General features: G+C 39.7%; 1 protein-coding gene across 1 annotated transcript in view; it reads left to right on the top strand.

The window, feature by feature from the left end:
- The first annotated feature begins 1,018 nt into the window (after positions 1-1,018).
- The window catches only part of SLC30A5 (solute carrier family 30 member 5), a 35,499-nt gene continuing 23,874 nt past the window's right edge, over positions 1,019-12,643 (top strand). Inside the window, exons 1-3 of the mRNA XM_025924316.2 lie at positions 1,019-1,388; positions 10,836-10,958; positions 12,127-12,193. Of these exons, the coding sequence (XP_025780101.1) occupies positions 1,306-1,388; positions 10,836-10,958; positions 12,127-12,193 (273 nt within the window). The 5' untranslated portion in view covers positions 1,019-1,305. The remainder of the gene's footprint in view (positions 1,389-10,835; positions 10,959-12,126; positions 12,194-12,643) is intronic.

Genomic DNA, 12,643 nt, shown 5'->3' with positions numbered 1-12,643 from the left:
CTGGCACTGTGTGTGCAATCTCTCTCAAAAATAAACATTGAAAAAAAATTTTTTTAAGTCATCCATTCTTGTGTGTTCTATACATGGGATGTGTCATCCCACAGTGCTTTCCTCCCACATCTAAAATCTTATCCAAGTTTCAGGTCAAATTCTGTCTAGCAGTGAGTCTTTTCTAGGTATAATCATATCACACCTTATTTGGGAAATCTTAGCATTTGTGCCTTTAACCTTTACTGTGGTGAACCAGGCCTTGCTCGCAAACTGCTAAATATTTCCACAATAGATTATGAAGCCAGAGCAGGCACAGACAGTGATTTCTCAATCTTTTATAGGTTATTAAGACTTTTTATGTATATTCAAATTAAGCACAGTATTGTAAACCGCTCCAAACTCCATTCCATCTCCCAACCCAGTCCACAAATTCCCCTATGAGTAATAATAACAGTTAACATTCACTGATTACTGTGTACCTTTCAAAATGTTCTAGACATTTTCACATAACATATAATCTTCCCAACAACCCTATGACATACATATTTCTATCCCTATTTTACAAATAAGAAAATTGAGGTACAGAAAGGCCAAGTGACCAATTATTAAGTGTCAGGGTTACAATTGAAACTGACAGACACATGAGCTCACGTTCCTAAATTTTTAGCAACAGAAAAAAAAAAAAAAAAAACAACCCTAATAAGGCCTGGTCCTCCCTACCCAAGATTTACTGATGTACCAGGATTAAGTAGCATAGTCTAGCAGCCAAATTTTAAAAGATACTGTATTGTATTCGATCACACATTGTCCATTTTCTATGCCTTCTTCCGCGGTGCTACAAGAATCGGCTGTATTCCTGACGGCACAGAGGTGGCGCTGCAGGGACAGGTAAGCGCGATGGCAGCGTCAAAACGAGGAGCTGATCCCGAGAAACGATCCGATCCCGTCACCCGTGTAGGCGGTGCCTAAGGAAGGGCAAGAGAAAGCGAGTGTTCTGTTATGCGCAGGCGCAGGGCTGGGCACTCCCCCGGGAGTGAGGGCTGCTGGGCCCGATGACGTGGCCTGGCAACGTCCGCTCCGGTGCGCCTCGGGGGAGCCCGGCGCCGCCGGAACTGCCCGCGGCCTAGTCCCGACGCGCGTGTGCTAGTGAGCAGGAGCCGGGGACGGCGGCGGCGGCGGCGGCCTGGCCTGTGGGTACCCGAGGGGGCCGCTATCATGGGGGAGTGACGCGCCTGCGCCCGCTGTTCCGCGGCAGCGGTGAGACATGAGGAAACCCCGCGGCGGGGGCAGCGGCGGCGGCTCCTGAGCCCCGGGATGGAGGAGAAATACGGCGGGGACGTGCTAGCCAGCCCCAGCGGCGGCGGTGGCCTCGGGCCGGTGGACGTGCCCAGCGCTCGGTAGGTGTGACCCACCCGGCTCGCGCCTCCGGAGCGGCTCTCCCACTCGCGGACCCGGACGGCAGCTGCCCCCCGGGCGCGCGGGCACCGGCGTCCCTCCTGTCCCACTGACAGCCCGGTGCGCCCTCAGCTCAGCTCGCGCGCGCCGGGAGCCGTCCGTCCTCTCCCTCTGCCTCGGGTGCCTGTGACTTTCATTGGCTCCCCTGTTGCCCGCTGCAGAATGAACGCTCTAAAACCCAGGGCCGTTCTGCTGGAGTTTCTGGTCTGTTCAAGGCAGACCGTTAACCTTCGCTCTGCCAGCCGGCCCACGGGAGACGTTTCTCTGGTCCGTGACAAACATTTCTGTTGGCTCTTTCTCCCTGCAACAGTAGTTTAGTGACTACTTAACCTTTCTGGCGTCTCCCTGCGTAAGTTAGGAGAAGGTGTCACCATCTTCAGGCGAAGAAACCAAAGTACAAACGGATGAACTTCGATATTCAGGTTAACCCCGTACATCAAAAATGCAGCCCGGCATCTAGTTTTCTTTATCTTTCTGATTTTATTTTTTTATTATTAAATGAGAAATGTGTGCTCATGGTAAATAAAAAAAAAATAAATAACCCACCTCAAACACTACAAAAATTTCTAGAATGAAAAGCGGAAATACCACTTTACCAGCCTCCTCCCCCCCCCCCCATGTTCCCACTAACCTCCAGGGGTAAGTACAGTAACCACTTGCGAGTGTCTCCTTCTTGATTTGTCTTAAGTTCTGAAGTAGTGTCAAAGATGCATAGAATTCAGCCCAACGGTTTTGTTGGAATTGGTATTTAGTGTCTTCCTTTTTAATGAGGTTCTCTTTTTTCCTTGCTCCTTTTGAGATTTAAAGATTGTTTTGATAAATCCTTTGAAACTGTAGAAATAGCGTTGCTAACACGCCTTTTTTTACTGAAAAGGAAAGAACACATAAAATGCTGGAACAGAACTTTAATCAATTGCATTTTTGTAGTATAAGTTTAATTTTCTAATCTCTTGTAAATAACAGCATCACATATTATTGACCGAACCATGACAGGGAAATGCAATAGGCTATTCTGGTCTGGATTTTCGTAGTAGAGGGAAAAAATTGCTGTAAAGAACAGTAATAGGTCTGTTGACAAAATTAGACCATGGGTGATGAAGTAGCATAAAAATGTTAAATTTTCTGAAGTTGAAAACTTTCCTGATTTTATAAGAAAATGTCCATGTTCTTAGGAAATCCAAATTTAGGGGTAAAAAATGTGTTGTAAGTAACTTATTCTTAAGTGGTTGAGGAAAAAAACGCATGTATTTAAAGAGAGAGAGAGAGAGATAATGCAAATGGGACAATTAACAATGAGGGAATCCAGGTAAAGGGTATATGATTCTTGCCACTTTTCTGTAAACTAGAAATTATTTTTATTAAATAGTTTCAAGCTATTATTTATTCAGGAGATTACTATGTTAAGTAGATGTAGTAAACGGTCTTTTGCTTAGCAGAACTGCTCTTGTAGTTCATTAGAAAAATTCAACTCAGGAGTGATTGCATTTTTAATAGATTCCCAGTTGCAAGCATTTTCCTTTGTCTAGACTAATAATCCAATACTAGTTATAATCTGCAGCAGAAACTAGTTCACAAATCCTTTACTTGTGGGTATTTTTATGCCCAAATTCACAATTTAAAACAATTGTTTAAAATCCTTCTTTTCGGCTTCTGTAAGTACTCTTTGCAGGAAACAGGGTGACGATCAACATTGTTGGACACCTGTGTCCGATGTACTTTGAGTATAGCATCTAATTTAATCCTTAATACAGTGCTACAGACTACCTAATAGTATCCTTGTTTCACAGATCAAGAAACTGATATATAGAAAAAAGTTTATTGTCAGAAGTTAACAGAAAGAATAACTGAACTAGGAATCAGTTATCCTAAACCCCATGCCTTACATGCACTGATTTTGTTTTTGTTTACTGGAGAACCATGAGCTGCTGCGCTGGGCAAAGCCCAAGAAGCACATTTAGACCCAAACCCAAATTTCAGTAATTCCAGGTTTAGAGAACCAGAGATTTTTGTAATCCTATATATAAAAGACCAGTGATATGTTTGATGGAACTAGTTAATGGCAAATCATGATTTATAACTTGAGTAGGTCAAGTATGTCTCCCAGAGTTGCACAGAAAGTAGCTCAAAGACCACTGCCCCTGTTGAAGAGCCTCCCTCTCCTCACCCCCACATCTTTCCTTAGTAAATAAAGCTGTTTCAGTGTTTCCCTGCACAATATGAACTACAGATACCTACTTATTAGTATAAGGTTATTTCGCCTTAGCTGGTGTTTCATCTGTAGGCCAGCAGGAAAACTTCGTTGAGACTTTAAAAATCAGAGTCCAGGGCAGCTGGGTGGCTTAGTCATTTGAGCATCCAAGTCTTGATTTCTGTTCAGGTCACGATCTTACAGTTCATGGGTTCGAGCCCCGCATCGCACTCTGTGCTGACAGTGCAGAGCCTGCTCTCTCTCCTCTCTCTGCGCCTCCCCCGTGCTTGCACATGTGTTCTATCTCAAAGAAATGCTCTCTCTCAAAATAAAATCAGAGTCCAACTTTTAACTAAATGTAATAATAATTTTCCTAGTTTAATAATAGTAGCAAAAATCTTCAACATGTTACACAGAAAGTCACATAGCAATATCAAAATATGTGTACAATTGTAAATATGTCAATATATAATATATGCATGTGTCTACGTGGAAGTGCAAAGGAAAAGGCTTGGAAGGATGACCAGTTGGTCACCTATGAGGAGGAAGTTAGGAACCATTTTACCTAAAATTTTAATAACAGGCAGCTTCTCAGGAATTACTTTATAGTCTCTGTAGTTTAAAAATTAAAAAGGGAATGAAGAAAATTAGTGTCATCATAATAGAGGGGCACCTGGGTAGCTCAGTTGGTTAAGCATCTGACTCTTGATTTTGTCTCAGGTCATTATCTCTCTCTCTGTTGTGAGATCAAGCCCGGTGCTTGAACCTGCTTAAGGTTCTCTCCATCCCAGGGGCGCCTGGGTGGCGCAGTGGGTTAAGCGTCCGACTTCAGCCAGGTCACGATCTCGCGGTCCGGGAGTTCCAGTCCCGCGTCGGCTCTGGGCTGATGGCTCAGAGCCTGGAGCCTGTTTCCGATTCTGTGTCTCCCTCTCTCTCTGCCCCTCCCCCGTTCATGCTCTGTCTCTCTCTGTCCCAAAAATAAAATAAAACGTTGGGGAAAAAAAAAAAAGTTCTCTCCTTCCCGCCCCCTTTCTGCCTCTCCCCCCCTTAAAAAAATTAATTTTTTTAAAAAAGATTATAATATGGGGCACCTGGGTGACTCAGTCGGTTACGAGTAGAACTTAGGCTCAGGTCATGATCTAGCAGTCTGTGAGTTCTGCCCCTCTCCTGCTCGCACCCTCTCTCAAAAATACATAAACATTAAAAAATATAAAATAAAAAAATAAAAAATCATAATAGTAGTAAGTTATCAAGAACTATTTTACTTAAATTAATGTTCCTTCTGACTGAATCTTGTGTTTGAAGTACCCAACTTATTTATTTTAAAGTTTTATTAATACTTTAAACAAAAGTAACTTAGAGGCTCCTGGGTGGCTCAGTCGGTTGAGCTTTGGCTCACATCATGACCTCATGGTTTATGAGTTTATGAGTTTGAACCTACCCAGGTGCCCCTCTATTATGATGACACTAATTTTCTTTATTCCTTTTATAATTTTTAAACTACAGAGATTATAAAAGTAATTCCTGCATTAGGGTCCTCTTTCCTCCTCTGTCTCTGCCCTTCTCCCACTCACACTTTCTCTCTCTCTCTCTCTCTCTCTCTCTCTCTCTCTCTCTCCCTCTCTCTCCCTCTCTCTCCCTCTCCCTCTCCCTCTCCCTCTCCCTCTCCCTTTCTCCCTAAAAAATAAAAACATTTAGAAAAATAATAAAAATAACTTAGAAATAATTTCTCCTATTGCCCCATCTTGGCAGAACAATTTTATTAAAGATAATAACTTCCTTTTCCTTAATAACTTCTGGTCATTATGATCTGGTTAATTGAGCTTAAATACATTTATTCGAAGGCTTAATCCTAGTATTAGTATTTTCCAAATGCTGCTGTCTGCTTTGAAATACCCTTTCCCTTTTCTTCCATTGTAATTCCTACTTAGTCTTTAATACACAGTTACACATCTCAAACTCTGAAGACAGACCTTTGCTTCCAAAGTTAGAGTTAGTTGCTTCTACATCTATTTTAAAAGTCCCATTACTTATTTGGGTCGCATAAATACTTGTTTGCTTGCCTCACTTTCTTAGGCCTCAGACTTCTTGAGAGCATTGTCTCTATTAAGAGTCACAGAGGGGCTCCTGGGTGGCTCAGTCGGTTGAGCGTCCGACTTCGGCTCAGGTCACGATCTCACCGTCCGTGAGTTCGAGCCCCGCGTCGGGCTCTGGGCTGATGGCTCAGAGCCTGGAGCCTGCTTCCGATTCTGTGTCTCCCTCTCTCTCTGACCCTCCCCCGTTCATGCTCTGTCTCTGTCTCAAAAATAAATAAACGTTAAAAAAAATTAAAAAAAAAAAAAGAGTCACAGATAGCACCTAGAAATATATTTAGTTGTAACTAACCAAACTAAGAGCTTTAAACAAATAGGGATATATTCTTCTCACATAAAAGAAACCAGCGATTGCAGGTATTTGTTCAGAACCTCGGTGATACCATCTAGGACCCAGATTCTTTGCCTCTGCTTTCTGCCATCCTAAGTGTATCAGCTTTCATATTCAGGCTTGTTAGAAGATGGATAACACTTTTTAGATAGTGTTAACATTCTGATAACATTTTTTAGATAAAGCTCCTCCCTTGAAGGCAGAAAGAAGACAGAAGCATTTCCAGCTGGATCTTGCCCTTTTATCAGGAAGAGGGAAGGCTATACTTGAAGCCACCCTGTCAGTCTTCCCTTAGATCTCATTGGCCACATATGGCATCCGGCATATAGTACGTGTGCAAACAAAATTTGAAGAATGGCTAACTAGCCCCATGGAGAATGTACAAGGCTCTTTGCTGACATTGAGAATTCCCACACTGGTGATTTTTAATGTATGTCTGTCTGGTTTTCCTGGTCTTTGTTTTTCCTCTCCCTATCTTGACATTGTTGTTCTTTGTGTCCTTGCTTCTATCCTACTGCCTTATTATTACACCTAATTAAGAGCTTAAGGAGTAAAGCCCTTGAGGTTTCTAGTGTCCCTCTCTACTTGATTTCATTCTTTTCTTTCATTCTGAGTCCATGCCTGGGTTGCTGATAGTTCAGATTCCCACAAGCTTGGACTACCACTTAAGGTACTCTGTTTTTGCACTCTATATGTTACTGTATGAGATGGTACTGTAACGCATAAGTGTAGTTGTAGAGTTCGCATTCTTTCATTTGGCAAACATTTGCTGACCACATATAATGACGGTCCCTGGGTTTTGAACTAATAAACAGTGGATTTCTAGCCCAACTTTTATTTTCATTGGTTAATTTTGAATTGCTACCCTGACCAGAATATTTACTTAGCATTCATATAGTTAATATGTTCACTGTACTAAAGTCTATATGACTTTTTTTCTCCAGCTTAAATGGGCCAAAATATAAATTAATCCTAGGTTTTAATGTGCATTTTGTCTTTCATATTTAAAGATGATTTTGGGGCTCCTGGGTGGCTCAGTTGGTTAAGCGTCTGACTTGGACTCAGGTCATGATCTTGCAGTCCATGGGTTCGAGCCTTGTGTAGGGCTCTATGCTGACAGCTCAGAGCCTGGAGCCTGCTTGGATTCTGTCTCCCTCTCTCTCTGCCCCTCCCCCACTCACACTCTGTCTTTCTCTCTCTAAAAAATAATTTAAAAAAATATTTTTAATAAAGGTGACTTTACTATTCGTGTAGACCACTACAAATGTATAATTTAAAGATGATTTTACTGTTTGTGTGAGCCACTATAAATGTGTAATAATTACAATGTGTAATAAATTATTATGAATGTGTAATGTGTAATTGAGATGGGAACCCTCAAAGCCTTTGGATGAACTTTGATTTTGTGTGTGACTTATTATAAAGAGCATACTTGGGCACCTGGCCAGCTCAGTCAGTAGAGCATGTGACTGTTGATCTCCGGATCGTGAGTTCAAGCCTCACGTTGGGCATGGAGCCTACTTAAAAAATAAAGGGGTACCTGGGTGGCTCAGTCAGTTAAGTAACAGACTGTTGATTTCGGCTCAGGTCATGATCTCATGGTTCATGGGATTGAGCCCCCTGTCAGTCTCTCAGCTGATATCATGAAGCCTGCTTGGAATTCTCTTTCTCCCTCTCTCTCTGCCCCTCCCTCACTTGTGCGCTCTCTCATTCAAAATAAATTTTTTAAAAATTAAATAAATAAATAAATAAATAAATAAAGCGAGCATACTTAAGGGACAGGGGCTTGACCCTAGCTAACTTTGTGGGCTTTAATTCCCCAATCTGTGACAGGAGAGGAATTGAACTAGAGAATTTCTAAGGTGTTAGTGTTCAGTTTTTTCTAGCACAATGTACGTTTACTTTCATACTTGTACAATTGCTAGACATTTGGTAGATTTCTTTTGTTATACTGTGTGTTTTTAGCCAGTCTACAGACAGTACAAAAACAAAACACACTTGGGGTGCCTGGGTGTCTCAGTCATTTGAGCTTCCGACTCTTAATTTCGGCTCAGGTCATGATCCCAAGGTCGTGGGGTCGAGCCCCACCTGGGGCTCCACACTCTGAGTGGAGCCTGAGTAAGATTTTCCCTCCCTTCCTGCCTCTCTCTCTCTCTCTCTCTCTTTCTCTCTTTCTCCTTCTCTCTTTCTCCTGTCCCTCTCCCCTGCTTGTGTGCATGTGCTCTCCCATGCTCTCGCTCTTTCTCTCTCTCTCTCTCTCTCTCTCATAAATAAATAAATAAATAGATAGATAGATGAATCACTTTATTTTAAAGGTGTAAGTTTGCATTTTTCACAAATGTGTAAACTTATGTAACTTCCATCATAATCAAGTTATAGGACATTTTTTATTATCCCAGAAAATCTGATTTATCTTTTTTTTTTAATGTTTATTTTTGAGAGAGACAGAAACACAGCATGAGTGGGGGCGGATCAGAGAGAGGGGACACAGAATCTGAAGCAGGCTCCAGGCTGTGAGCTGTCAGCACAGTCTTATGTGGGGCTCAAACTCACAAACTGTGACATTGTGACCTGAGCAGAAGTCAGACACTGAACCAACTAAGCTACCCATCGCCCCCTGATTGATCTTTTAAACAGAAATTTTAAGAAAGTTTATACTGATCAACAAATGGGTTAAATGGGAACTTCTTTAGAATGCTTTAGGATGTGACTTACATGATTCGACAATAACATTTTTATTAGCTTTTGGGAGATTAATTTTCACATAGTTAAAATCCCCAGTTTGCACTTATAAAAGGCCCCCCAGATTATGTTCATGATAAGAAAAACCACTTTGCTTCAAATCTTTTTTTCTTTTTTTAAATTTAGTATGATACTATCTGGACTAAAACAGAAAATGAGCCATCTTGGCTGGTGAAGATGCTGAGATTCATTCTTTCAAGGACTAAAATTTATTTTAATAATTGCATCAAAATCTTCCTAAAATCTATATTTTCATGCCTTCTTAATCAGATTACTGTTTGTTTAGTGTAGTTCAGCTCTTTCATGTTAATTCACTGCCATGGCACTTGATTATTCACATTCATCAAGTTTTATACTGTCCTATATACATTGATATCCCCATTGATGTCAGATTATTTTAACTCTGAGTGACTTAGGTTTCTTTTAAAATTCTGTTTGCTTTTTGAATTTTTTCTCCCATTGGTAGAGACTTCTCATCTCTGCCAGTGTGCTGGCCTTGGACATCCCTTACACCTACTTTTTAATGTACTAACACCTGTTTGATGTAAACTTAAAAAGTGGTCTCCTGAGTATTACTTACACAAGATCTCCTATTAGGGTGAAGGAAAAAATATTAAATTTCTCAACTTTTTATTTCTTTTTTATTTCTAATTTGTGTATGTTTTATAATGTTCATTATTACAGTGTTCACGGTTCAATATTACACGGTTACAATGTACACACAGATAATGGGTTTCATTCAAAGAATAATGGTTTTGTTCTAAGAAAACTACTAGGCTAGAAAACTGAAGTAATTTCTTCCCTAATTTTAGTTTCTTTTTCAAGAGCTCCTTTTTTCTTTTTTTTTATGGCAGCTAATTTTTTCATGCGTGCAATATTCTTTCTTATATCTCAGAGAATATTATTTATTATTCTTTGTTGTTTTCTGCTATTACCTGTAATATCTTTATCTGTTAAATTTGTTGTTTCTGTTTGTTTGGCCTTTCATAAGCTTATCTTAAAAATTGATTATCTATGTTTGCTATTCATATTTGAGTGAGGGCTAAAAAGCTAATTAGAATGAATACCTGTGTGAGGCGTAACCCTAGTGGATCCCTAGAAGGGTTCTGCTGGGAGATTGCAGCCCAGCCGTTAGAATATTGGAGGTAGAAGAGGAAAGGGAGGTGGGGTGGTGTTAAGAAACTTCCTTTAATTTCCATGGTTTTATTCTAGCACTTCATGCCTCCTCTCTTTGCCTTTTGTCTAGACGTCTCCAGAAGCTAAGCCTCATCTGTCCTGTCATGATTGAGGAGAGGTAGTTGCCTGGCTCTGCTGGGTGAAAATGTGGGGATCTAACTACTTGGAAGACTTCTTGATGCTTCTCTTTTTAACTCCCCAGGCCTTTCTCAGGTGCTTCAGATTCCTGAGCCTTTACAAGACTCTGTAGGGCAGGTTGTTTGACTTTTCAACCATGACTTTCACTGCAGCCACATAGCAAAGCAGAGGAGGGGTAAATCTAAGGCATTTACCATTCCTCTGTTTCTTCCTACAGTGTGCTCTTCTAGTTTCATTGCAGGTAGAGTTTGGTGTCTGTTTTTCAACAGACTATACACACACATACACACATATACATAGACACATGGTCTATACATTGAAAAGAATCTGGGGGCACCTGAGCAGCTCAGTTCGTTAAGAGACCATCTCTTGATTTCTGCACAGGTCAGGATCTCACAGTTCATGGGGTCGAGCCCTGAGTCAGGCTCCACACTGAGAACACAGAGCCCACTTGGAATTCTCTCCCTCTTTCTGTGCCCCTCCCTCCTCCATCAAAATAAATAAATAAACATTAAAAAGAACATAATCTGCAAGTATATATACCAAAATATTAATAGTAGTTATGTAGATGGTGAGTTGTTTGGGCTTTTGTTTGATGTTTTTAATGAATATCTGAGGTTTTTATAATGATTCCAATACTTGTATAATAAGAAAAGAACAGATGACAGAGTTCCTTGTGATTTTAATGATACTGAAACTTGTTTCTGCTTTTATTTTTCAGATTAACAAAATATATTGTGTTACTATGTTTGACTAAATTTTTGAAGGCTGTGGGACTTTTTGAATCATACGATCTCCTAAAAGCAGTTCATATTGTTCAGTTCATTTTTATATTAAAACTTGGGTGAGTGTGTGTGATTCCGTTTTCCTTATGTTTTATTTATTTGAAACTCCTGTTTTAACTGAGTATCTTTAAGAAATTTTAGATAGAATATATTGTGCTATTTATCCCTCCTCACTAATGTATGATAATTTAATAAAAAAATAGAATACCTAAGGTTAGAGGTACAAAGAGAATTGTTTAAATGATTATTGTACTGTAATAGCTTGCCAAAACTAGACTTATACTGTACTTTGCATTAATGAAGTTTTTGTAGATTTCTTTTAATGTCCAGCTTAATAGAAGATTGCTAAGTTCTCATATCTGTTTCAGCATTCAGTCTGTTGCAGGATCTCTTTTATCAGTTAACCTCTGAAGAGCTCCACTGTATACCCCTGAGAGCATAAAAGTGAAAAGAGCAGATAATTTGTTAGAATTTTTGTAAAAGTAGTTTTGATGCTACAGTTTCCCTAAAAGAGTCACCAGACCATACCACTGGTGTAGTTCAGCATTCCAGCAGGTAGAATGTTACCTGAGACTTGTCTTGGCACAGATGTTCCTTATTTTCTAAGTTAATCTGTGCTGGGTTTTGTTCATTATATGTTCCCTTCACACTACAGGGTCCTCATATAATATAAATTTACATTATTCTGCATATTGCAAGAAATTCTCTGTAAATAAAGTTTCTCTAGATCTTGAGATTGATAGTGACACTTTCTGTTAATAACAGTCTATTATTAAAGACTCCTGGGAGTTAATTTTAGTAATTATGGAAAGTGATTCTTTACTAGGAAATTTTAAGCAGTTGTATGCATTTTTATATAATCATTTTGGGAATGTGAAACCTAAAGACATACAATAAGTACTTTCTTCATTTCTTTTATTTCAAGATTTGTTATTAAATTTTGGAGAAGATAGATTTTTTTTTTTTTTTTTTTTGGTATTTCCCAGTATGAAAAAACACTGAGACTCCTTTTGTGGCTTGTGAATTGGTTCTGAAGATAATTACAAAATAAGCATTCCCCAAAATGTTGCAGTGGAAGCTTTATTTGAATAAATATTGTTCTCCAGTATAATTTTTAGAGGGTAACATACCTTTCAAGTTCTAGTGTATTTGTTTAAGATAAATATCTTAAGATTACACCTTGTATATAAGACAAATATTAATATATTAATGTTTCAATATCCACAGAACTGCATTTTTTATGGTTTTGTTTCAAAAGCCATTTTCTTCTGGGAAAAGTATTACCAAACACCAGGTGAGTTTTTTGCACAATTCTTTTTTCCTAGCAGCTTCCTAGTTAGCGGGCCAAGAGACAGTGCCCTTTCTTTGAGCATGGTTACTTAAAAAATGACTTCAGTACACAGCAGATTATTTCCAGAGTTAACTTGGTCTTGATTTGTCTTTCAGTATTGAGGCTTTAAGAGTAAACTAAAGTGTTAAGATTACAGAATGTTTAAACATGCAGAAGAGGGTAGTACCTGGCTGGCTCAGTCCGTAGAATGTGTGACTCTTGATTTCCGGGTTCTGGGTTCGAGCCCCATGCTAGGTGTAGAGATTACTTAAAAATAAAATCTTTTTTTTTTTTCAATATATGAAATTTATTGTCAAATTGGTTTCCATACAACACCCAGTGCTCATCCCAAAAGGTGCCCTTCTCAATACCCATCACCCACCCTCCCCTCCCTCCCACGCCCATCAACCCTCA

Source organism: Puma concolor, chromosome A1 (genome assembly GCF_028749965.1).
Source record: "Puma concolor isolate L17-30 chromosome A1, mPumCon1.1.hap2, whole genome shotgun sequence".
In the NCBI taxonomy this organism is placed as follows: Eukaryota; Metazoa; Chordata; class Mammalia; order Carnivora; family Felidae; genus Puma; species Puma concolor.
Note: the sequence above shows the minus strand (reverse complement) of the source record. Positions and strands in the feature narration are given on the sequence as shown.